The 26,869-nt window shown below is 34.8% G+C and overlaps 1 protein-coding gene across 8 annotated transcripts; it reads right to left on the bottom strand.

Annotated features, from left to right (window-relative positions):
- Nucleotides 1–238: 238 nt before the first annotated feature.
- Nucleotides 239–26,857, bottom strand: sws (patatin like phospholipase domain containing sws). Of its 8 annotated transcripts, none has more exons than XM_013311598.1 (29): nucleotides 26,695–26,857; nucleotides 22,518–22,599; nucleotides 21,675–21,886; nucleotides 21,063–21,249; nucleotides 20,241–20,386; nucleotides 19,728–19,856; nucleotides 19,557–19,637; nucleotides 19,281–19,418; nucleotides 18,792–18,884; nucleotides 17,752–17,841; nucleotides 17,208–17,339; nucleotides 15,738–15,834; nucleotides 15,072–15,280; nucleotides 14,412–14,567; nucleotides 13,969–14,125; nucleotides 13,024–13,182; nucleotides 12,413–12,531; nucleotides 11,810–11,923; nucleotides 11,275–11,457; nucleotides 10,699–10,854; nucleotides 10,251–10,370; nucleotides 9,831–10,017; nucleotides 5,897–6,013; nucleotides 4,162–4,282; nucleotides 3,960–4,050; nucleotides 3,359–3,567; nucleotides 2,757–2,904; nucleotides 2,070–2,129; nucleotides 239–1,144 (listed from the first exon to the last, which is right to left on the bottom strand). In XM_013311598.1, the coding sequence occupies exons 1-29, from the start codon at nucleotides 26,794–26,796 to the stop codon at nucleotides 1,034–1,036; spliced, it is 3,906 nt and encodes a 1,301-aa protein (XP_013167052.1). In that variant the 5' UTR covers nucleotides 26,797–26,857; the 3' UTR covers nucleotides 239–1,033. The 8 variants fall into 8 exon arrangements, with proteins under 8 accessions (XP_013167052.1, XP_013167053.1, XP_013167054.1 ...); XM_013311599.1 differs by lacking the exon at nucleotides 5,897–6,013 and adding an exon at nucleotides 4,980–5,096; XM_013311600.1 differs by having other exon boundaries at nucleotides 17,752–17,838.
- Nucleotides 26,858–26,869: the final 12 nt, after the last annotated feature.

Here is a 26,869-nt window from a genome sequence, read left to right as displayed (position 1 = left end):
TTTATAATTAGATTTACATCCATACATATTCGAATAAATCACTGGAAAATAAAAACTATAACTTATCAAGACTTAAACCAAAAGATGGATTAAGAAAAAATTACAGTAAAAAAATATAATTTCTTTAGAACCAAGAAGAGTCGCAAAAATAGCAATTTAAAAAAATATATATTTATTTTTTTATTTTATTTGTGCTGTGAGTAAGAAATAAGGCTTAGTTTATTCCAAATATTTTTACAAAGAGTTTTATTGTTGGTTGCGTGCAATAACTACATTTTACATTAGAAATGTGAAAGATTTTTACCTAAAATGATACCAACATTTGAACTCCTTATATTATATTAGTTAAATAGTAGTCAACTACAAGAAAATTAATCGTTTGGTGAATAAAATTCGAGTTATCGATTAATTCAATCGATTTATATAAATCGAAATCGGAAGTCATTTTATTTAATTAATAATCCTATAAAACAAATACTAATTAAAACTAAGTATTACAATACAGCTGATGGCAAAAGCAATGACTTAAATCATACATTTATTTTAATTTCACAATAATCACAGCATACTTTGGAATTTTAAAATAACTTATGAATAACAATAATCGATATTCGCAAAACAATACATAAAAAGTTTTTTAATATTTGTAGACGATATACATCTCGTACAAAAATTGCAAAAAATAACACAGAAAAAAATCACTACAGCACAATCAAAACATCAATTTTAAACAATATTTTAATAAGAGCATATCAATGAGTTCCTGAACCTAAAGTAAAAACAATTTCACATTTAAAATGGCAATACTTGAAACATCTCTCACTGGCAATTAACACAAAATGCCTCGCCTTCTACATCCAAAAAAGAAAAAAACTGCTTCGAGCAATCAAATTCGAATGTCAAATAACGTCCACACGTCAAATTCAAATTTGAAGCGTCACGTGACTTGACAGCTGTCAGTTTGACATTACGCGTGTGCGTCTGCGCGCGCGTACTCGTAAAGGGCCTTGCACAGGTCGTGCAAGGTCGCGTCTCACCTGTTCCCTCCCCTCTTGTTCAGTGGGTCATACACCTCCGCTTCGGAGTCGATCTCGTCCTCGGACAAGGAGAGGGATCCTCCGACGCGACGTGTGCGAAGACCCTCCTGAAAAATAATTAGATTTTTACTGAGAAAATATTTGGTGTATCGTTCAATGTTCGAGTTACTAAGATTTAGTATTTTTGGAAATTTAGTAGCTTTTTAGTTTTTATTATAATTAGCTAATCCACGAGTTAGAATATTAGAATTTAACTTGACAATTGACATTCAAACGAGAACTATTATAAAAAAGTTATGAATATATTTTATGAAGCCAATCCTTTTTTACGAGAACGCCAAAAGCGAAAAAACTATGATAATAATAATTTGACATACTAAATACTAAAATAGCGATATCTATAACGCTAAAATGTATGTTTTTGAATGGAAGTGGACGAAACGACTATATGACATATATATAAATAACGACTAAACGGATGGTTACGGATGAATTTACTGAAATAAAATTGAATAGATAAAGCTTGGTGTTTGAATATCTGAACGGATTGCTTCCTTATAAGCGAGAAAAATAGTTCAAAAGCGACAGTACATACAAGTAATCGAAATATTACACGTAGTAACATTATGTGTAGTTGCTTAAAGGAAGCGAAAAACTGCTTACGTACAGCATTATAAATACTTTAATATCTTTGGATTGCTAATTTTTGTTTTAATTTGCCTTTGGAATGCTTTAATTCAGAATAATTACAAAAACTTCAGAAATTATAAAAGAAACTCCTTAAAATGTTATTCATTAGAACAGTGCTTCAAGTTTTGAATGCTACAATAAAATTGACAGGCGAATTAAAATGTTGCATCAATATAAAATCTTCACCAATTGCCATATCTAGTGCATTAAAATATATCCGTGTTAAAGCGTTAAAAACCCAAAAGCCCCAGACAGTGTGCACCAAAACCATAGATAAAAAATTGAAAAAAAAATATCTAAACCCAAAACAATGTGCACTCGTGCAGGTCAATATGTGCCCACCAATTCCGTGTCACTGTGGCCACACATCCACGCCGCGCCCTCCTCTACGCTCGACGACATCTGTCATCAACAACCAACACGCCTCAAATACCAATAACAAAGCACTTAAATAATTTACAACAAATATTTAAAAAGCTAATTTATCTTTTAATTCTAATTGATATTGTATTCAGACAAAAACTTGTAAATTAAAAGGTACTGTTAGGAAGAAAATCCGACACAGTGCCGGTGTACTGGCGCAACACTAGCCTTACTAAAATATCGACGTTTATGTCCCCTCACTAATCATTCCGACGCTTGACTTTGTAACGAAAGCACGTCATTCGCGCCAAATGATTAATTAATAATATCTAAAAGTATTATACGTACTCATAGATAAATAGTTTTATAAATAAGGATGAAAAATTTCAATAAACTGTTTTATAAATGAAGGTGGAAATACCAAAATGTAAGGAAATAAAACTAACAAAACTGAAATTTTTGCACTTCTAACAAACAAGAAAACCAAGACCATATTTTCGTAGTTTAAAGTTACCTATACTAAAGTAAAAAGGGAAGACTTGATTGTTTATTTGCATTGAATAGACTCCAAAACTACTAAACTACCTCCGGGTAACATTAGCAATATATTACTAGATTCGCGAGCAGTCATGTGCAACTGCTAGTTATTGAATCATGGAGTTTTACCTCTAAAATGCCGGCGCTGGGCTCGGAGGCGTAACCCTCGAAGTGTCGCTGGTCCTCCTCGTAATCTGATGAGGAGGAGGAGGTGTTGTCCACATCCTGCGCAGTGCGCACTGAGCACACCATCTGCGCCAGGTCCGTGAAAGTGTAGCTGGAATAACATCTCATGTGACGACCCCACATTTTGTCTTGAGTCGATCTGTTAGTAGCTTTAGACAGATCTTTAACTGGTGCAATTGCTTATTTTATGTTAAATTACTTTAAAATTTTCATAGTAAATCCGTATAAAGAATATCTTGAGTAATTCTTAGACGTCTCGTCGTATAGCAAAAAGGCCCTTTCTACATAAAACAATGCAAACCTTAAGGGAATTTCGTAATTATATAATAGTGATTTTTATAAAGCACGGGTCGCCTACAATTATATGTGTAATCGCCAGAGACAACCTGTTTGTCAGGTTCGTAGTAAGAAAAGTAGCTACGATTTTAAATGAAACGTCGACGATTCATAATTGTGTGCTCTCGACGCGAGGAATATAAGTTACATAAGTACTTGTCTGTAAAGAAAATTATAGTGTAAAAGTGTGTGATTTGTGGTGAACTTACTCAGTAAGTGCGGGCTGAGCGGGCTGAGCGCGGGGCGCGGCGCCAACACCGCTGACTCCGCCGCCGCCGCCGCGTCGCTGTCCCTCGAAGTACGCGGCGCCGTGCCGGTACCCCACCTCGCGGATCTCATCAAACGATCCGAACTGCAGAGTCTTGTACGCATCGATCGGTGGTCTGATGTACTCGCAGTAGTCAGAACTCTTCACCTCCTAAAAAGCAATGTTACTTCTTACTAATATCATAAATGCGAATGTTTAGATGGATAGATGGTTGGATATATATAACAGTTGCATAGATCTAGCTGAAATTTGTTTTTAATTCCGCGCAGACGGAGTCGCGGGGAACAGCTAGTATTATAATAAAACTAGCTGTTGCCCCCGATTACATCTACGCGCAATTACAATAAAAATTAAATAGAAGCCTATGTGTTCTTCCAGACTATGTTCTACATCTATGCCTTGCATCGTGAGTTGAGGCCTTCTAGAGATACCTTCTAACAAACACCCGTCCATATATACATCTAAACATTCGCAATTTTCATTTCGTCAGACTTGTAAGATATCGATTTAACATCGATGACTATTTGACGTAATTATCTTACCTCGAGTTGTCGATTGCAGGAGACGTAAGCAAGTCTACTCTGTATATCTGGAAGATTGGGGACTTTGACAGGTGTAGTGAATGGATTCCATCTGTAAAAGTATTAATACATTGAGATATTTTAAATGTATGGGAACAATATTATAACGGATTTGATAAGATAATTGTTTTGTAAATTCTATTAAAATTATGAGTACGATTACTTTTTCCAAAGCAGCCACCAGCCGGAGAGATCATCCCCGTAGTTAGTAAGATCAGTGTCGTCCTGTGAGCCTACGTCTATGGCCAGGATGTGTTTCGCTCCCAGAGATCGCATTACGTCAGCTGAAATTAATATATTTTCTTATTTATATCACACTGGACCTTAAAAGAGACATTGTATTATAACAAAATAATAATGTACTTAACATTTTTAATCTAATCTTTTTTTCTAGATCTAGATCTAGATTCTAGATCTTTAATCTAGATTTTAGTCACATAGTCGTTACTTGTTTTTTTTTTCATAATACATAATTCACTAGCAATTTAAGTATGCATGCAGTCTTATGCTATAAAGAAGAGTATGAGCCAAATTATTTCTTTTTCAATTTTTACCTGCGTAATGATTAAAAAATCATAATTATGAATTACTACGTAAAAACTAAAGGGGGAGGGTCTTGGTATACGAGTGGTCACCGAGGGGAAGGAGGGATCGAAAAAACTAAAAATATAGTTCACGTAGTATGGGTATGTTCCCTTATATTTACGTAACACCAAATAGTTGCATTATAGTGGGTTTATATTGCAATGTCACTTGATTGACATATATTGTCATCGCTCAAATTGTTGACAAAATACAGACAAAAATATGTGTCAATACGTCAATAATGTCAATTCTCTAGTGTTGCCATAAACGTCTAAGATCACCCGGGTGTCCGCCGCCGCACGTTTGCCCTCTCTTATAAAATACAAGTGTGACACCAATCGATCCCTATATTTATTTAAATAAAGTGCCAAAGTAACTTTGAATACAACTACAAACCTGGTACATTATTAACGTAGCAACCGTCGAGTAAAAGATGTCCGTCCATAGGATCGCAGATTGGCGGGAAAATGCCGGCAATACTCATCGAAGCTCTACAATATCTCCAGAGTACACCTGATATGACAACAATAGCAGATCCTACTCTATGGCCGGTTTCGTATACCGGTACTTCTAAGTGTTGCCATTACTTACCGTTAAAATATGGTAAGCCGAGTGTAAATATCATGATGTTTAAAAAATAACGAACTAAATCAAACACCCACACCCTTCACCAGTTTATAATCTATGAATAATCGTAGTTAAAAAATCTTAACATGACCATAATGACAATCGCCTAGAGTGCAGACAAATGTATTAATTCTGTTTGCTTATTCCATTACAAGTAATATTTTTAATCTAATTAAAGAAGTTAGCAATCAGAGTCGTTTTATTACTTCCAAAATAACCTTTATTTAGTTTTAATTATAGTTTCAAATTATTTCTTTATTCTTTGATGCATCTTGCATTGTCTTATTTAAAATGTTCAATTCTTGTAATTAAATAGTAATTATTATGCAAAGAAAATAGTCATTCCAACTACTAAATTGTTTGAAGTAAGGTTAGAAGAAAGTGGGTGCTGTTTAAAATCGGTGGACAGGCTAAGTGTGCAAATGTGTGTTTACAAGTCCAAAGCATTTTAATAAAAAAACCAGAATTCCGCAGAAATATTTACACTCAACCTATGAATTTTGAAAGAAAGATTGTCTCCCTTATGACGTGACAGCCGTCTCGCTGTGTCTAGTTATGTCCCGTTGATATCACGCGGTGCAAAACGTGACAGATCCGTCAATTATAAGTAACGGTGTTGTCATTTTGACTGTGACGGAGCTGTCACGGTGTCGGTGACGCGTGAGCTAGCGCCGTGATTGGTTTACCTGGCAGGTTGTTGACGTAACCGCCGTCCAATAGGAGGTGGCCGTCTACAGGGTCGCACAACGGCGGCATGTAGCCACTGAGTGACATCGAGGCGCGAATGTATCGCCACAGAGAACCTGCGACGCGCGAGTTAATTTACAATATAACCTAATTAAATATTTAATAAAACCTAATAATAACATAATCATATAATACTTTATACTAATAATATTTTTTTATAATCATTTTCATTAGAGTGTCTTTATTTCAATGTGAACTAGATTACATCTTAATTCAGTTGTAGATTTATAAAGATATCAAAACATGCTGAGCCATTGACTCTCTTAGACCTGGTGTATTCAAGTGAAATTGTTGCATCGAAAATGTAAATCGGACATAGGGCATTACGAAGATCATCTAGTGTAGATTAGACAACACAATCCATGGAAAGGAAAACGATGGATGCAGAAATCCATAGATTATAAATGTCTTACTATTGTTATTCCATTCCGCTAAAAGAAAGCTAAAGAGGTTGACAAGTCCGACGATTGTGACAGATTCCTTGACACATGCTCGACATGCATAAATGCGTTATAATCATATTAATATTGACCTTCAAAGAAACCCCCTATAATTATTTACAGCCAGTACCAAAATTCCCTTTAATGCAGAGTTAAGTTGAGTTATTTAGTCACAAATTTTCTTCACTTCTCAGCGTTAATAACTTATAAGAGACTTCGTCTTATATAGCTCTGAGCTTAATAATCAAAATAAAAAAAAGAAAATTCAATGTATTATATAAAATAACTACTTAAACAAAGAAAATAAACGTCATAATATTGTTTTAACAAAATGAACTATACATACAAAATTTAACAAATAAAAAAAAACAACGCTATTATTTCAAACTTGATAGAACATTAGCCTTTTTAACAAATGATATCTACAGTAACATGTACTATTAAGATTGTTGTTTTTAGGTCTATCATTAAAAAGTTTTTACAAATTTAAAAATTGGTCACGACAAGCGATAATAGACCTTCAAACAATAGAGATAAGACATAATCTAATAATAAGACTACAGTGATGGGGATGGGAACTAAAGAAATGTAGAAAAAAAAATTAAAAACCACACTCATGCAAATACATGAAGTTAAATGGATTTTGATGTAAATGAATGGAGATGGATTCATACGAATATATATTCATTCCAACCCGACATTATCACGCACCGATTGCTATATTATAAAATATATTTAAGTTAACTTTAAAAAAAAATATATAAAGCGTTATTTGGTAAACCAATCACAAGCGTTTTGTTTCTTTTATTTTTTTTTTCTTCAGTTTTATGTAAGAAATGGCAACACCCAAAAGCAAATGTCGGATTCGTAGACATTATAAAATAAATAAAACTGTAGTGTAACACGTACAAAACAATATATATATATACGACACATCAAACGGACAGATTGACACATAAATGCAAGTGAGTGTGGTTGTGGGGGGAGTCAACAAAAAAAATCACTGTAGCGGAATAAAATATACGTGAAAATAAAATAAAAACGCAAAAATCCTAGCTTAGCTTCGAAATAAAATAAAAGGGCAAAGTGCATAGAACACAATCTTAAATCTGCTTGTCCCTTTCGTAATAAGCGTCGTGAGCCACCATAGATATTGATGACCGTATGATGACACAGACAATTCCGCAATTTATACCAAGCCATGTACGATAGTTTTTTTTCGTCCAGTAACTTGGAGTTATATTCCAACCACGATATTTTTTCACTGGACTGACAAATGTATTTTTTATTAAAGTTGAATAAATCAAATTTTTGCATATGGCAATACTGGCAACACTAAAGCGCCCTCTCGAAAAAAATATAAATTTACGCATCAATTTATCACTTATAGTGTTTTGTTTGACCTTTTTGTCAATATTTGGTTGATAAAAAAATAATATTCGTTGACCATACGACTTTTTAGTCATGATATGATCCAATGTTTGTTATATCTTTATCGTGGATGGAATATAATATGTACTAACAAATGAGATGTCAGAATGTTTATAACTTTGATAAGATCACGATTACCTCAACTAAATCATAAAATGAAGATAATAGAAGATCCATTCTTGTATTGTTGCTATCCGATTTATATTGACAATAGAAAACATATATTATTCAAATAAAGCAAACTGGTCTGCAGATATACAGGGTGTCCCAAAAGGTTACGTACATAGGAAGGGGGATGATAGGGGTCACCAGAAAAATAAAATAAAAATTCCCCTCTGGGTATTGAAAAAAATAAATGGCATTTTTTAAAAACTTAAAAATTTTACACCTTCTGGGGCAATTTTGTAACCGATGATCTACAAATATTGCTATATTTAAAAAAAAGCTATTATGTTATCGTCAATAACCCTTTATCAATATGAAATAAAAAAAAACAATACAACTAACAAAGATTTTAAAGAAAATTAAAATTGCCCCAGAAGGTGTAAAATTTTTAAGATTTTAAAATATGCCATTTATTTTTTTTAATACCCAGAGGAGAATTTTTATTTAATTTTTCTGGTGACCCTTGTGACCACCCCTATCATCCCCCTTCCTATGTACGTAACCTTTTGGGACACCCTGTATAAATAAACATACAAACATCTAAATAAATTTATATCACATGCATGACTTTGTATGAGACCATGGCCTCGATATATTTAATATGAAATATTAAAAATGAAACCTCTTAAACTTCCTTAATATAATCTTTGTTAGTAAGTGCAAAAAAAGCTGCAAAATATCCCCAAATAATACGTAGATTTCCTGTCCATGAATGTGTTGTGTTAATATAAAAACTACATAACATATTCGAAGAAGGAAAACATCGTGATGCTGCACATATCTGAGAAGAAATTCAAAGATATGTGTGAAGTCAACCAACCAGCACTTGACCAGCGTGGTTGACTATGGCCTAATCACCCTTAACTTAGGTTAGGCTCCGAGTCCTTCGGTGGGGATTTATACTGAGCTGATGATGATGATATTCGCGAACTAATAACTGAGAACGTTCACAATTTATAATTTAATAACTCTATATATAGTAAAAATATAATTAAAGTTTAACTGTATGTAATAGAATGGTGAACGAATTATATTAGAAACTAGCTGTTGCACGCGAATTCATCTGCGCGGAATTAGTAGCCTATGTTCTTTCAGACTGTGTTTTATATATGTGATAAATTTCATCGCTATCTGTTCAGACGTTCTGGAGATACTTTCATCCATCCATCCATTTAAACTTTTGCATTTATAATATTAGTAAGTAAAATAACTCCCTGAATAAGTAATTCATTCATCACATAAAAACAACTCTTACATATTTGAGTATAAATTTAAAAATATGTTATTTGCAATAAGAGTTTAATAGTTACTTAACATTAAGGCTTGTTATCAAGATTTCTCATACTTTAACACTAAGAATCTCCCTTAGTGACCATTGAATGACTCAGATAAGTCTTCCCTTTTGTAAGAAGTGTGAGGTAAATGCACCAGTTTTTCCTACTTTATCTCTCTCACAATACAAATTTAATATTATAATTTAACTAGCTTTGGCCCGCGACTTCGTTCCCAATTATAATAAAACATAGTAGCCTATGTTGATATATAAACACGGCTAAACACTGAGGTATATTCGTCCGGTGGCGGCACCGACTAGTTTCGAGCTCATCGGGGGCCCTTCATCAGGATGAGTGGTACTGGTATTATTTCGCGGACGCGGAAACTAGTCGGTGCCGTCACCGGACGAATATACGTGAGTGTTTAGCCGTTTTTATATCATTTTAGTATAATGTCTCACGAAACTTTGAATAATTTAGTAGCCTATGTGTTCTCCTGTATTTTAAATCTATACCAAATTTCAAACATCCATCCATCCATCCAATGAGTTCCAAGTACTTACCGTGTCGATGTATTCTCATACAACTGGAGCTAATATCAGTGGTGACAGTAAAGTATGGTAGCCAGAGATCCTCAATGTGCACGTCGCCGAATGTCCCGCGGATGGTCGCGTTGAACTGACGCCCCGAGAACATGGATGTAGCTGGATAAGTCAGGTCCAGGAGTTGTTTGCCCCATTGTGTCATTTTCTAAAAGATTAAATAAAACATGCTTTACTAAATTAAAGAAAATAACTTGTAATAACCGCCATTTTGTAAAGGCGGCCATCTTGAAATTATTCGATGTACTAAAAAATCATGTCTTGATTGATGAAAAAATTGTAAGCTAAATATTAAAAAAAAGCATGAAAAGGTAGGTAATAAAAGCGAGAAAAATGTCCTATTCGATTATATTTAATAAGGTTTTATTATATTCATATAACCTGTGACCAGTCGCGAGCTTTCTGTGTGACAGTGGTGATGTTGCGCTCCATGCACCAGAGCGCGCCCATGAAGGCGCCGATGCTGACTCCGCCCACCATGTCTATTGGTATACCAGCCTCCTGAACACATTCACATATATATTACTAAAAACTGCGGAAGTTTAGATGGATGGATGTTTATTTGAAGATATCTCCAGAATGACTGCATGGATCTCGCTAAAATTTGACATAGATGTAGAACGTAGTCCGGAAGAATAGAGTAATAAGTTTTTTTTTTAATCACAGAAGTTTATTTTAGTAACTTTAAGGATAAATTTTATTGGGTTAATTTATTTCATATGACAAAAATCTATCAAAAAGAAGGTTTCGGTGTGAAAAATTAGAAACATAGTGTCTCTACTAAAGACATGTGTTTGTTTAGGGCGTGTGATGGGTTATGTATGTGTACCTGTATGGCACGTATCATGCCGACGTGTGCGGCGCCGCGCGCCCCGCCCCCGCCCAGCACGAGGCCCACCGCGGTGCCCGTCAGCCAGCGCGCCAGCCGCGAGAAGTCGGAGTGCACGTTCGCCTCCGACATCAGCACCTTGCTGTACAGCTCGCTCTGGAATTAAATAAAGCTTAAATAACTTGTGCAGAGAACCAAAAGCAATGGAAAAAATCTTTAAATGGTAATAGTTTTCAACCAAAGATATCTTTAAGATGCCATTTTCTGACTTTGATGATTTGTAGATTAGTCTATCTGGTCTAATGAGGGAGGCGCTGCTATCGCGGCTAATTCCGTGAAAAAAATTATAAAACCTACTTGGGTACAGAAAGCGGCAGAAAAAAAACCCTTGTGACACTTTTTTAATATTGATGGGAGGGCGTTAGTGAACTAAATATTTTATTTTGAATTATGCCCACCGGGGCAGATAACGTTGACGTTCTATATTTTTTTTTAAATTAATTTGACATATTGAAAATGTTGCCGTACAAATATCGAAAGTGGCGCCCCTCAGGGTACTATAGTTTGTGTACTAACAACTCTGTACTGGCTCTTGCGAGTGAACATGCGATGCGGACAGCGCACGTGGTGGTGCTGCGACACCCAGGAGCGCATGTTGAGCCAGTGCACAGTGCCTGCTGGAGGAGCACCGCCCTCCCGGTGCAGCAGCACCAGCTCCTTCTGAGTACGGATCGCCAAACGTTCGATCTCCTTCTCGATCTGACACAACAATATTATGCTATTAGGGCAAAAATTGTTAGAAAATTACAGATTAAAAAAAATAATGTCAAAGTTCTGACTTGCAATATTCATTATAACGAAAATATCCAAAAAAATAAAATTGTAGTGTCTGTATGTCTGTCCGTAATGCCAATTTTGATGATACTTTGACGTAAAATGGCTGATGCACGCGGCCATAATATAGTTTCCTTCTTTTCTATATGCTGACGAAGTCGAGTCGAAGGGCGATCGCTAGTTTTATATAACCTCTGAATGAAAATTATTATGAACTCTCTTTATCTTAATGGTGTAGGACGTGTTAAACTATATAATAGAATAGTTAATTGGTAACCTTGCCGATGCTGGGCTGCTTGTCCCCCAGCGCCACGATGAGTATGCAGTCCGCCTGCCGGATGCAGCGCTGCGTCCATTGCGTCAGGCTCGGGTCGCACTGGTACAGCGCCACCTTACACACATATAACTCATATCTTATACACCTATAAGGATATCTCTATCTCTATCTGAACGGGTTGTAACTAAAACTAAATTATGATAGCTCACTAGCGCCCTCCTGTCTTTCTCGCATCAAGATTCTTTTTGTATTGGACCTGTCATATTTTTCTTTTTTATGTCTTTTTCTATGTCCATGTAGGTTTTAAATATTTTGTGACAAAACTAAGCGCTACAGTAGCGCCTCTCAATATGCCAGATATGTTTGACTATAAATAACTTTGTTATAGTTTTTGACATTTTTTTTTATTTTATTAATACCTTCATCATAAATTCTGCTATTATCTTACTTCTTGATAATATTATAAATGTGAAAGTTTGGATGTATGGATCTTGCGGAAATTTGGCATAGATGTGGAACATAGTTTGTAATTAATCCTTCAGAATATATTGATATGAAAGTTTTGAATGATTTTCTGACAGTGACTAATGTAAGAGTCCATACCTTATGTTTGTCCTCCTGCTGCGCCAGCCAGGAGCTGAGGCGGTATTCATTGTTGGGGTCCATGATGGTCAGACCCAGCAGTTTCCGGATCACGTCAGAGGTCAATCGTACGGTGGGACCTTAAAAATTATTAAACATAGAAATATAAACCGAAAGATTTATTTATTTGTTTGCATTAGATATGCATAAAATTACTAAACCGATTTGAAATATAATATATTTGTGACTAGATTTTTTTAATATGCTATTTTTCTTTTTAATTATTAGATATTTATAAATTTACTAATATTTCTTGTACCATTCCAACTAAGCTGTATGCTTGTGCTAGGATATAGTTTACGACAATAGTCGAATAGCGGGAGTCGAGCCTACGACCTCGTGATCGGATATCCGTACCCTTAAACAATTAGGCTATTGGCGCTTCTATGCGGACAACTGCTGGTACTATATACGGTAGATCATAATTTAATGTACTCTTTCTGAGATAAAGTATCAAGTACTTTCCTGAGGGAGAAAAATTCTAGTACAGAATTTTACTACCCAACATTGAAAATTTATAGATTTTTTTTAGTTACAATTAATTTTAGTCAGTAATCGATGTTTATAATTACCAATAGCACTGAGCGAGTGATACAATTCGTATGTAAAGGCAGTTAATGGCACGTCGTCGCCCACAGGTACTACGGCCACTGTGGAGAACGTGTGCTGTGAGGAGCGCGGCTCTAGTGCTGCAGGACCACGCCCCGCGCCGCCCGGCTTCTGCCATGAACCTGTACACGATAAACAAACGTATTTAAATACAAATAGAGTCCATTTTCCTACGTTATAAAGATCGATAATCGATCTTATTGCCATATAAATAGGGTCCATTTTCCTGTGTTATGGAAAACAAAAATCGAACCTATTAGTATGTCAATAGAGATCATTTTCCTGTGTTATAAAGATCGATAAACGGACCTATGATTATATGAATAAAGCCCATTTTTCTATGTTTTACAGATTTATTTATACAAGAAAAAAGTTAACATGCAAATTACAGTTTCCATAACAACAGATAGTAAATCATTGTAATTAAAAACTCAGCAAAAACTTTCAAGATTTATAAAGAAAAATGGGTTTTTATTCTATTACGATAAATTTTGGACCTTAGGGAACGTACCCATAACTACGTGACCCGTTTAGGGTCGGGGGGGGGTGTCAGAGTCTTTAAAATACTACGGTCAGTCACAGGAGCGGGGGGGGGCTCAGATTTTAGTCACGTTGTCGTTACTTGTTTTTTTTCATAACACATAATTCAGTAGTAATTTAAGTATGCATGCAGTCTTATGCAATAAAGAAGAGTATGAGCCAAATTATTTTTTTTCAAGTTTTACCTGTGAAATGATTAAAAATCATAATTATGAATTACTACGTAAAAACTAATGGGGGCAGGGTCTTGGCATGTACTACGAGTGGTCACCGAGGGGAGGGAGGGGTCGAAAAAACTAAAAAAAGTAAGTCACGTAGTATGGGTATGTTCCCTAACTTTAAATAGTAAACTTCATTATATTACATACCCAAAATTCTATGTCCTAGTAAATTAATAAGCCTGGTCACAACGACGGGGAACCTCAGCTTGATGGCATTGAAGAGACCTTCAGGTAACTTTGCCAGTTCGGAATCTCGCACCGCCATTACCGTGGTACTACGCCGTGTTTGTGTCACCATCTCAACCTGAAACGTGATAAGTATACTGGTACTATGTGATCAGGGGTCAAGATATTGTGTATACTAAGTGCATAAAGAATTAAAAATTTTAACTGATAATTTACGATTAATTTCATAAATGTAAAACTGAAAAGACTTTAACTGTAGTTTTTCAAATTTAACTACGACACTAAAACTCGTCAATAAAACACTAAGGAAGATTTCTAACAAAATGTTTTCAAACTAATATTAGTCTTAGTGAACATTACGTTTCCACTGTATAGAGAACAATTGATAGAACATTTTCACGTACAATTCCCACGAGATCTCCCTTGCCATATTCTCCCACTAACTCTTTCTTCCCATTTGGATGAGTGATGACAGATCTGAGTCGACCACTCAGCACAATGAATGTGGACCCTGACTCCTCGTCCTGACGGTACACTGCACGACCTGACTCCAAAAACACCTAAAATGGAAAATAAATATTTAAAAAAAAATTGTGCGTCAACGACAACGTCATTAATCTGTCAAAGATCGGTAGAGTATATTTAAAAATATAAATTTAAATCTTGGATTCTAATATAAATGCGAAAGTTCAGATGGATGAATGGGGGGGGGGGGATCTCCAGAACAGCTGCATGGATCTCACTTAAATTACGTATAGATATAGAACATAGTCTACAAGAGCATATAGCGACCAGAATCGCAGACAAAAACTAATTTTATTGAAAAAAAAGGGTCTTGAAAGACAGACGGATGGATGGATAAGGGTCGGTTTTTTCCTATGAGGTACGGAACCCTAAAAAGTCCTTTTCATAGATCCATTTCAATGAGGCCGATTTAAATCTTACTTACGCCCACATTCTAAAGACATCGAGATTTGTCATCTTTAATCTACACTCAGAGTCCCTACGTAATGACTGAATGGCAGGCACACTATCAAACACTGAACTATAAGAACATATCTTACCCAATCCAAAGCGAAGTCAACCTGTCTGACAAAAGGTGACAATCTCTTGACGACGGTGTTGGCAATGTGCAGAACCACTGAGGGCCTCTCCCTCATGATGCTGTACACAGTCGTCTTTGACAACAGTCCGATGCGAGAGAAATGCTTAGCTCGGATAGAGAAGAAACTCGGCTCCCCCGTTAGTACAGCTAGACCACCCTCCACTTCACCTGGATAAAGATTAACCGTGGGTTTTTTAGACCCAGATCTCACTCCAGTCTTATATTATGATTTGAAATGAGATTTAAGTCTCAGAAACCCACGGTAAGCTATTCTTTGAAGATATAGAATTAAACATTAAGTAAGTTGCATTGTTTTTTGTAACACATTCCATGCCATAAAGTTTTTTTACGAAAACATTCCAGGCAAATCAGTGGCACTGAAAGTGTTAACATAAATTAATAAAATTTTAGTATAAGTATGCAATATCGAAAAAACCACATAATGTATTTCCATTTTTGATAACAAAAAACATTTTTTTTAATTTGTCTGCCTGTAAAGTTGTGTGTGTTTCTGGTAATCACCGATACATCTGGACCAATTCTGAGGGGACTTTGACAGGAATTTAGCTGAAGCACGTGGAAAAATTATAGAGTATTTTTAATCTATAAAACTATTTAATCTCACCTGGGTAAGCAGTAAACATATGCACCTCCCCTTCACCTTCGGCCACCTTCTGCGAGACCAGTAAAGCTCCAGATAGAAGGTACACTAGAGCCACGTCCTGGATTAAACAATTGTTTCGTGAGAAGTCATATACGCTTAATCTTAATATTATAAAGAGGAATGATTTGATTGTTTGTATTAAAACTCCGATAGTACTGAACCGATTTAAAAAAATCTTTCCCTGTTAGAAAGCTACACTATATCCGGGAGACAGGCTTTAATTATTACAAGATTTTTTTTAATTCTGCGCAGATAGGTAGCGGCCAAGCAAATTTTTGCAATTTTTTTTAATGGTTTTTGCACCTTTTCCATTGTAAAAATGTTCATATACAAAAAATAATCGACATCCCTTTCATTCTCTTAGAAGAAAAGAGAGATAACAATATTGTTTATTTATATATTAGTGACCCTACCACGAAAACTTAGTATACAAAACAAAAAAAAATTATCGTTTTGATTTTGAATTTCATATTAAGACTTAGACGAAAATTAATATAATAATGCATATTATAATTTATTATAGGATTTTTTATTTGTTTTTATTAAAAAAAGAATTCATTGGTTGAGAATTGCATACAATGTTTGATAACATGCAGTCACACAACCATACATGATTTTCGTACATTTAAAATACCATAATGCCAAATGGAAGTGAATTTTTAATTATTTCAAATGAAGGAAAATGAAGATACATTCTTTATTGCATTTGTAGAATTATTTTTTAATTAATGTTATTTACATTGCTTATTGTTTTTTTATTTAGAAAAAAGACAAACGTATGATAACAATTATAAGACTTAAAAAAAAACGCGCCAAACACAATATCTACCTGAACAATCTCTGGTTCACCCTCGATACAATAATACAGCTTTTGAAACGAACAAAATATATATTTTAAAACAATAAACTTGTATCCGTAAATAAAATGCTTATATAATTATTAATCGTTGGTTTCTGATACCAAAATCCGTTTAGAAAACATATCGTTGTCTTTGTCAAAACAGCGCAACAATATGTTTCTTACATTTTTTATAACAGAAGGGAGCAAACGAGCAGCGGGAACACCGAGGTGTTCAACGACGCCCATGGACATCAGCTATACCAGAGGAATCGCAGATGCGTTGCCGGCCTTTGATACATGGATTTCAGTCTTAGAAACCAACGACAAGAAACTTACAAATTGTAATTTATTTATCGTATTCATTTTTTAACATATGTCTCGTTAAATCAAACGTAACCAAAGAACAAATCTGCATAAATATAAGCAAATCGCACGAATAAAGCATATGAAAGTATGTTTCCACACCAAAAACACGCCTAGAAAAACATATTATCATCATTTTCAGCCTGAAAAATTGAGGTCTCAATTTTTACAAGTTGTTCGACATTATAATGGAAAGAAAAGCAAACTAAGAACACAGTTTGTGTTACCTTATGACTCTCCTCCTTCATGATGTAAGTCCCGGCAGGCAGGTCCCTCACTTGCACGTTCCCGCGCAACAGATTGTCACTCTCCAGACCCAACTCCTTCACAAACGCTTCCGTCGCTATTTGGATTAAAGCCTGAAATATTTACATAACATCTTACTAATATTATAAACGCGAATATTTATGCATATTTTTTTGATGGTTTTCTCTAGAACGGCTGCATGGATCTCAATTAAATTTGCCATAGATATAGAACATAGTCTGGAAGAATACATAGGCTGCTAATTATGTTTTTTTTAATTCCACGTTAACGGACTCGCAGGCGACAGCTAGTTTCAAATAAAAATGCATGGCCTTGAGTGAGCGGGGCAACACTTGAAGTATAGAAAATTCTAAAATAGTTAAATAAACTACTAAACTCCCTACAATCCGTAATAGAAAACTCAAAAACTACTTGTTAGTTTTTCATTAAAAATTAAATCACGTGTTTATAAGTATTCTTCTTTGCGCAAATATGTGTTGATTTGGTACGAGATAAACAAATTACCTGTTCATCAAGATTATCAGTGTTATGTTTCTTGAAAGATGAGCCCTCTTTGGATTTGTAGGAGGAGGTCGGCTGCACGTCGGGCTGCTGCTGCGGTCAGCAAACACAAAGATTCATCATCAATGCTAAATATTAAACCATTTGAGAGATTCTTATCCTAAATAAATATCAGTTATTGTGCACATCATCATCAGTACACTATACGTCCCCACCGAGGTGGTCGGTGCCTACCCTAAGTTAAGGGTGATTAGGCCATAGTCAACCACGCTGGCCAAGTGCTGGTTGGTTGACTTCACACATATCTTTGAATTTCTTCTCAGACATGTGCAGGTTGCATCACGATGTTTTCCTTTACCGTAAGAACGTCGGATAAATGTATATATGTAAATCGGAAATCGAAAGACGCATTGGTACATGGAGGGATTCGAACCCAGGACCTGCAGATTGCAAGTCAAGTGCTCGGCCACCGACGCTCCACGTATTGTGTACTCGCTTTTCTTTTAAGAAGGGGTGGTAGAGTTGATAGGGACGTATAGAAAGATGAAATATCCCCTTTCCTGTGCGTCCCCTCCTCCGTAGACTAAAGATAACGCTGTTATTTTAAATGTCTACGGATAGAAGTCGCTTTGCTATTTCGGCGAATTTATGTTGCCCATGCTAGTTTGCCACCTTAAAATAAATAAAAAAAAGTTTGTAAAATTTATTTAATGTGACATGAAAACTTAGAAAAAAAATTAAGGTAAGTTATTGTGAAAAAAAAATTACAAGGGAAATGTAATATGAAATCGATAAAGGAGTCAGTTAATGTGGCAACACCGGCCCCGGGGTTGCGGGTCCAGTGTAGGTCGCGTGTCATAATTTTACCTTTTTTGTTTTTTTTTACTTTTCAGTCAGTATTTAGTTTTTTTTTCTTGTCACAACAAAATGATCGTTGTTGAGCAAAAAACAGGAAATAGGTTAAATTATGACGCACGCGCACTGGCCACACCAGTCCGGGGCCGGTGTTGCCTCAATATATACACATTTAAATATGAAGTTACCTGTGGCGTGTTAGAAGTGAGATCAGGCACCATGTCGGGGCGGGGTTTTCTACCCTGGATGTGTATGGGTGAGGAGGTCTGATGTCCGCCCTCCTGTCCATTGCAATGATGTTAATATCATGAGGGATAGGATTTGTGTACTTTACAATTATAGTAGACCAAGGATAAGTAAGAAACCTTTATAAACGAGAAACTCCTGTCAGAGAGAAACCTCTATAAGTGAGTCTCGTAGTATCTCGGTCTTTTGGACTCTTGCATATCCAAGTTCGGCTGTATTTAGAAATGAGAATGAGATTTTGTTTTTAATTTTTAATTATTTAAATACTAAGAAATCTTATTGTGAAATCTAAAAACGCAAATTTATTTTTGTCTTCCCTAATTAGGATATTTTTTAATTAGCCTTCACCATGTACACTATCTATGAAAAGTTAAAAAAATCATTCAGGAGTTCTGACAGTTAAAATCCTTCAGTTATGTTATAAAACTGACCATATGTTCAACGCGCTCGTGATGCGGCGACTGGGTGGAGTGGTTATGTGGATGCATTGTGGTGCCACTGTCCACCAGTACCACCTTACTTGACTTGCCAGGGGAGGAGACAGTTCCGGGACGACGTTTGTCCTTACCCTGTGAGAAACGTAGGGTAAATGATACAATAATGGACCATAAGTTTAAGACATGATTTTTTTCTACAAAAAAATATTTTTTGTAATATATTTTTTAAATCCTTTTTTAAGCAAAATTAATTAAAAAAACATAACATACCGGATTGACAAGTTCAGCACTCAATCCTAAATACTGATGAAGAGCTGTGAACGTGACACGTTGGAGTCGTACCATGATTATCTGAAACATATATCCATTTAACTAGTTGTATCCCGCGGAATTACTTGACACAAAATAAATTGAAAAATATACATTAAATAATCAAATAACCTGAATAACTCTGACAAATATATCAGGATACTCTTTGAAGACTTCTTGGAAAGCTCGCATCGGTAGCTTTATCACTTGGGAATCTTCTAGCGCTTTTGCGTTCACTGTTTTGTAAGGTTGTGAGTGACCCTGGAAGAAAAAAAACATTTTTTTAAATCATGCTTGATTTCAACTTATAAACTTCACGAACTTTTTGATTTTGAAAGAGTCGTATACTCCAGACTGTTATAGAAGTTTTTCTGTTTTTCCGTTCACTAAGCAGTCTAACATTTATTGTATTACTAGCTGTCGCCCGCGAAACACATTATTAGTAGCCTAAGTGTTCTTAGAGACTATGTTTTATATATATGCCAAATTTCAGCGAGATTCGTTCAACCGTTCTGGAGATACATTCACACAAACATCCATCTCTCTAAACATTCGCATTTATAGTATTAGTAAGACTATCATTTTTTATCAACAGGTTTTTACCAAAAACATAGTATCTAGTACCATAAAATCTAGACTAGTTACCGTAAGCACGTCAGTAAAGCTGAGCAATGAGGTGACGCTCTCCCCAGCGCGCACCACTTTAAGCGAGAGACTGCTGCCGTCCGCATTCGTAATGTATACGTTGACACGCCCCGTCTGCACCACGTACACGTTCTCGTCCGTGTCACCTTATCACCACAAATGCAAATATCCTTCAATACTTATACATAGGAACTATGTTTAAATACCATAAGAATTGCTAAATTATATGAATAGTTATTTTTAAAATATCTTGGTGGCTCAAGGTGATCGGCTCTTTATGCAGTATCCCCGTATCCCGAAACGCCCCAACACACCTAACTTTGTTTAGTGCGCAGCGACTTGCGCGAAGTTAAAAGCCGACAAGATATTTGAAAATGGCTGTACAAAAATATTATCTGTATCTTTGTTCTGATATATCAAACATAGCAATATTTATTCAATTTTATTTTTTAAAATATTGTATCGCATTTAAAATTAAGTTATTAACACATACAGGGTGTCCCAAAAGGTTACGTACATAGGAAGGGGGATGATAGGGGTGGTCACAAGGGTCACCAGAAAAATAAAATAAAAATTCCCCCCTGGGTATAAAAAAAAATAAATGGCATTTTTTAAAAACTTAAAAATTTTACACCTTCTGATTTTAAAAAATGGCATTATTTTTTTTAATATCCAGAGGGGAATTTTTATTTTATTTTTCTGGTGACCCTTGTGACCACCCCTATCATCCCCCTTCCTATGTACGTAACCTTTTGGGACACCCTGTGTATGTTCAGAATACTAGAATTTAATAGAAATAAAACCAATACATTTATAACTCACCGACTTTAAAGAGGAAGGCTCCAGCGGGTAGGTTGAGTATCTCTGTATGTTTGCAGAGCATCAGAAAGACGGGTTTCTCGAAATGGCCGAAGACTCGGATGCTGTGTAACATATAAAGTGCATCTGGAGGTACGCGGTCGTCACTTGTTAAGTCTTCTTCTAAGTATTCTGCTGGAGGCTCTAACACCTAAGGAAAATTATAAGAAATCTTTATACTATAATTTGTTTTTTTTTAAAGTACAATATTGCAATAGTAAACGGCCTGATACAACGAAATGATCGTTAAATTTTTAACCATAAACAACGATGTGGCTATGGAAATCTGCAATATTGGTATTCATAGACATTTTATTTTTAATCTAAACAAATTTAATAGCTGTCATATGCGTAATTTACCTCTATTCTAGAATTTTACGGAATTTAATGTAATTTTTTTTTTATTTTCAAATTAAATTTCATTTTGAATATGAATTAAATTTAAAAAAATTAAAAATAAATCAAGGATAAAAGCTAAGGAACTCGTGACATTTAAAACAGTATAATTTCACTGATTTTTTTAAATATTTGTCTCTGATCTTGTAAATACATAAAAAATAACCAAAATTGTCGTACTTTAAGTTGTTCAGGTGCTGCTTCCTTCTTCAGTTGTAACAGTTTTCTGGCGAAGCGCATAACCGCTCGCCTCTTACGACCCTGGCCAGAGTTTGAAATTGATTTGACCTTCCGCAGCATACGTCGCCCATAGAACAGCATCTTGTCTCGTTTGCGGAACCTCTTCGCTGGTTCCCCCCCAGCATCTATTGCTCCCGTACCACCAGATAATTCTGCGAATTTAAATCAAATTAAAGGGCACTTTAGTCCTAACACCCCATAATGCCATGTGCAAAATTTACAATGTTTATTTATCAATGCATTGCAGTTCCAGCTTTACAAGCTAGAAGCGATGGACTGGCAAGAGAAGGTTCAGGACAGTCGACTTCGGTGATCTCTCTTGTCGGAGGCCAAACACCACTTTGGGTCTCTGCGCCAGCGAAGTAAGCAATCCATTGCAGATATAATTTTGTTGCAATATAGTTTTCATAAAAGATATTTTATATATAAAATGTAATTTGATTTCAAAATATTTAATAGACGATAATAGACAAATATTAATATGTTCTTTTAGTAAAATTATCTTATCATAAAAAGCGGGTCATGGTCTGTACATTGCCATTCGAATAGATTTCATAATGTGCTAAATATCATTTCTGAAGACGCATGGGTGTGAAGAAAAGATGGACGACGCCAGCTGATGATCTAGACTAGGACGAAGTGGTTGGGAGGAGTAATGGGGTAGGTATATGGTCTTATTGGAAGTAGTTCTATACTATTTTACATTTTTTATTTAACTAAGAGGGCAGCTAGCCCTTCATATCCACACTGGCGATGCCCATGAATACAAACTAATAAAAATACCTTTTAATCGCCATCTTTTATAGTAATAGAAGAAGACGACGAGTAACGATACAAGAAGACATCCACAGAAAGACCACAGCAACTGAAAATAGTAAAAAATTAAATTTTTAATGCCAATTTTAACATTTGTTTCCTTGTCTTAGAGTGATTTTGGTACAGATTAAGATACCTCAGTAAATACATCGCAAATCAATTACTTAGCTTAATATCTTAAGATAATAAAGACCATAGCCAAGGTTAAATAAAATTGTTAGTAGCTCAGATTTCTTAGTAAGTCGTCCTCGACCATAATCCTAAGAGATTAGCGCGACGGAAATTATGAACCCATAGATAGTAGAGTAGTTTAATGCCTGGTTTACATTGAGCCAATACAGTACGACAATAGTGGTCAAGAGCACTATAATATTATATGTAAACATTAACTGATGCTAGGGAGCCAACCAAGGTCGCGGACGAGATCGAAAGTGTGCCCGTGGCCCCGTGCCAATGCGTTGGAGAAACAGAGAGGTTTAGTGGGTATGCCTCCGCTATGGAGGAGAATCTCACATAACTACATGCATGCATAAAGCATTCCTCTCTAAAAAAAAAAGGGGGGCCAAGCAATCCATGCCAAGCCAGCGCTACTGTCATACTGTAAACCAGGCATAAACACTAGTAAGATTTTTTTGACCATACAAAGCTCTATAAATCTATGCATTAAAAAAAACATGACTAATTTAGTCAAACTCAAAATCGTAATATTTTACGCAGCGGATAACACGAACAAGAATTATTGTTTGTTCGCAATATTTACATCACATTACGATTATCTCGTTTAAATTGAAAGCATGCTTCACTACACGTGACCAACAAAGCGGCTGTATACGATGACGCAAATAACATTCAAAACAATAAGAAATGCCACGTTCTACTAATACTACTAATAATCGATTACCCTATGTATTGCTTTAAAAAAGTCACGTTTGGAATGTTTGCCAGCAAATATTGGGAGCGTGCGACTTTTTTTCTATTCATTTATTTTTGAGCATATGTTTGTGATGACTTTAAAAGAACAGTGACCTTGACTTTACGTCCGGCACTTTAGTAGTGCAAGAGAAGAGGTGGGGAGAAGGGCTTAAACAGTTTTTTCTCTACAACTGCATTATGATGGCTGATTTTGTACAATGTTTGTAAAATAAATGTCAATTATTTAACAGCAGTAATATGTAAATAAAATCATTTTTTATACTTAAAAAAGTGTATGTAGAGAGTGTAAAATTTTGTATTTTTTTTAATTGGTTACTTCAAGGAAGTCACGCTAAATCCTGAATTATCAATAAACATTGCGGTAATCAATCTAATTGAATAAACACGAAGAGATTGAATACAATAAAATTATAGTAAAGTGACAAACAAGAGATTTTACAAAAAAAAAATTACTTTAAAATCGATCGACCTTTGAGATTATTCATTCTTAGGATAATCTCTATGTTAAGTAAATGCAAATAAATTTAGTTTTAAACAGGCACAGGTATCGCAAAAAAACGCAAGTATGATATTTAAATGTAAATATGAACATACTGTATTTACGTAACATATTTCCTTTGAATATTATAAATAAAAAAAGTCTATGATGAAGCAACTATATAATTTAAATGAATTTAAATAAAGCAAAATCATAATGAGAATTTACTTGTCGTTGTCTAGAAAGGAAAAATGCTGGACTTCCGTTTCTTTTTTTGCAGTTAACCAAGGTCGTAGGATAAAAACTGGTCTATAGAGGAGCGTGGATACCTTGATATCTATATAATGAAACACAATCGATCATTTCCGCGAAACTATTGATTGTTAAGGAACCTCACAAACGAAAAAATAACTCAAAAGATGCAATACCGAAAATTCATCATCATCATCAACCTGCCCTTATCCCTATCGAGGGTCGGCACAGTATGTACTACTCCTCCATACATCTCTATCAGCCGTCATATCCGAGTCTACCCCCTTCCTACGCATATCCTCTTTCATACAGTCATGCCATACTTTTTTTTGGTCTTTCTCTACCTTTGTAGCCATCCACATTCAATCTCATTACTTTTTTGCTTATATCATCATCATCCCTCCGCATAACATATCCAAACCACGCTAATCTTTTACTCCTCAATTTCTCGATCACTGGCGCTACTTTCAAACTTCCTCTAATATACACATTTTTAACTTTATCCTTTCTTGTCACACATCTAAGCATATGCAATACTGAAAATTCTAGGTCGATATTCAGCATGTAAACTTTAACTAATATTTTTTTGCTGCATATAAAAACGAAATAAACTATGCTATACCATTTCTACAATGACAAATCACTATTAATATCTAACAAAAAGTCTAGTAATCTAGTAAAAAAAATTATGGTCAAAAATTACAAAAAAAAATATCGAAAAAATTAAAAAGCAACTCTTTATAACGAATATCAACTACATTATTCCAAATGTTAGGAATGAAAATTAGCTACAAGTTTCCTTTATTACCGTTAATTATTAGCATAGTTTTTATTCAAGACAAGCATGACCTTCACTAATGAAGTATACGAAGAGGAAAGGAAAATGACAATTTGTTTGCAAGAGACCTAACGCGTGGATAACAAGCGTGGATACGATGGAATGCATTAACATATAATAGACCTCAACAATGTTGTTTACAAACACAACAAATGATATACACTACCTATACCAATACATTTTTTTAAATATTATCAGATTTTTTTGCAAATTTACTAATATTTCTTTTACCATTCCAACTAAGCTCTAGGCTTGTGCTAGGATATGGTTTTACGACAATAGTCGAATGGTTGGATTCGAACCCCCGACCTTGTGATCGGAAATCCGTACCCTTAGCCATTAGGCTATTGACGCTTCTTTATATTAAGTATCACAAGATAAAAAAATCAAGGTTTAAACTTAAAGTTATTTAGCTTAGAACATTTTTTTGTTAATAATACAAAAACCTTTTGCTCCCAACATTAAATAGATGGTATGCCTAAAAAATGTTAATTAATATTTTTTAACTTTAAACAACAATAGAGATAAATACTCATACAAAAGCAATGCTATTGCTTTTGTATAAGTACAATTACAATGCAAAAATTCTAATAAAAGGTTCATTGAAAACATTTACCATTATTTAAAAAAAAAACCTAATGACTTAAGCCATTTTTAGTAACTGTACATTTTTGACTACAGACAAAAATAACAAAGACCATGTTAGGGAATTTTTTTTCATACCCTAAACAGCATTTCGTTGAAAAAACATGGATCCGTTTAAAATTAGAATAAACAAATGCGTCTGTTTGAATTTAGAATAAGCGCGACACTGACCGCGGCGCGGACCGGTAGTCCTTGCGTTTACGCCACTTTACTAATACTACTGTTGCAATACTAACATGGGAATTGCGTAAAGAAATCTAACACAGCGATACAACACATCATATTTATGTTCAAAATGGTGTCAAGTTAAAAAATTAAACATACATTCTTTACATTTATTTGTTTTCCCGTAGGATTCCAACGCTGACATATGTACAAAAATTCATTATTGTCTGTGCTTTAAAACACAATAAGGATGATGGTAAGGTACCATAATAAAATAACAATTAATATTGTGAGGGTGCTACGGATGTGAAATTGCTTGGCTGATAGAATAAAAATGTCTTCATTAACAAGAGAGCAAATGTAAGTAAACAAACTTTGTGTAATTTTAACTAACTCATATCTGTATTATTATTCGAGAGTCAATAATTTGTTTGTTTGCTCCAGATAATCTCAAGAACACTTTTTTATAGCAGGGATAGGTTGCCCCAAAGCCCCAAAAAAATACATACGTAGTTTGAAATACCTCAACAAAGCTACTTTTTAAGAAGGTAATTCAACATATTTAATATGTATTTATTTTAAATTCAAATATAATAAACCAGAACGATACAGAATTTTATTACTTTCCATTGAATATAACAAATCCATGAAATAGATGTCTCGCTCGCGATTAGTCGATAGTTCTCAAGGGTATTGATTTCTAAAATTAAACAAGCAGTTACCTAATACGGGAAGGTTTGTTGTAGTTTATGTTTGAAAAGCAAAATGCCATCAAAAATAATGGTTATAATTTCGCCTTCGAAAAGAAGAATAAAATCGATATTGAAACTTACTTGATTTTCTTGAAAATTACTTGACCATTCCGCTGTCCATGTCTTCACAGCAAACATATCAGATTTATCATTTATATTATTTAAAAGGCCTACGACATCCATTTTTATTTAAGTTCATTTATTTTTTAATCTAAAAATAATTCGCAATCACAAAGGCCATCAGCTGTTTGGCACA

Source organism: Papilio xuthus, unplaced genomic scaffold (genome assembly GCF_000836235.2).
Source record: "Papilio xuthus unplaced genomic scaffold, Pxut_1.1 DF827680.1, whole genome shotgun sequence".
Taxonomy (NCBI): Eukaryota; Metazoa; Arthropoda; class Insecta; order Lepidoptera; family Papilionidae; genus Papilio; species Papilio xuthus.
Note: the sequence above shows the minus strand (reverse complement) of the source record. Positions and strands in the feature narration are given on the sequence as shown.

Excerpts from the sequence above, each read along its gene's own strand:
- sws (XM_013311598.1), bottom strand. The coding sequence starts at position 26,796 with ATGGATGTCGTAGGCCTTTTAAATAATATAAATGATAAATCTGATATG. Across the intron at positions 19,419-19,556 it reads GTGCTGAACTTGTCAATCCG|GGTAAGGACAAACGTCGTCC; the intron begins GTATGTTATGTT and ends CGTTTCTCACAG. Across the intron at positions 11,924-12,412 it reads AGCAGGAGGACAAACATAAG|GTGGCGCTGTACCAGTGCGA; the intron begins GTATGGACTCTT and ends TATGTGTGTAAG.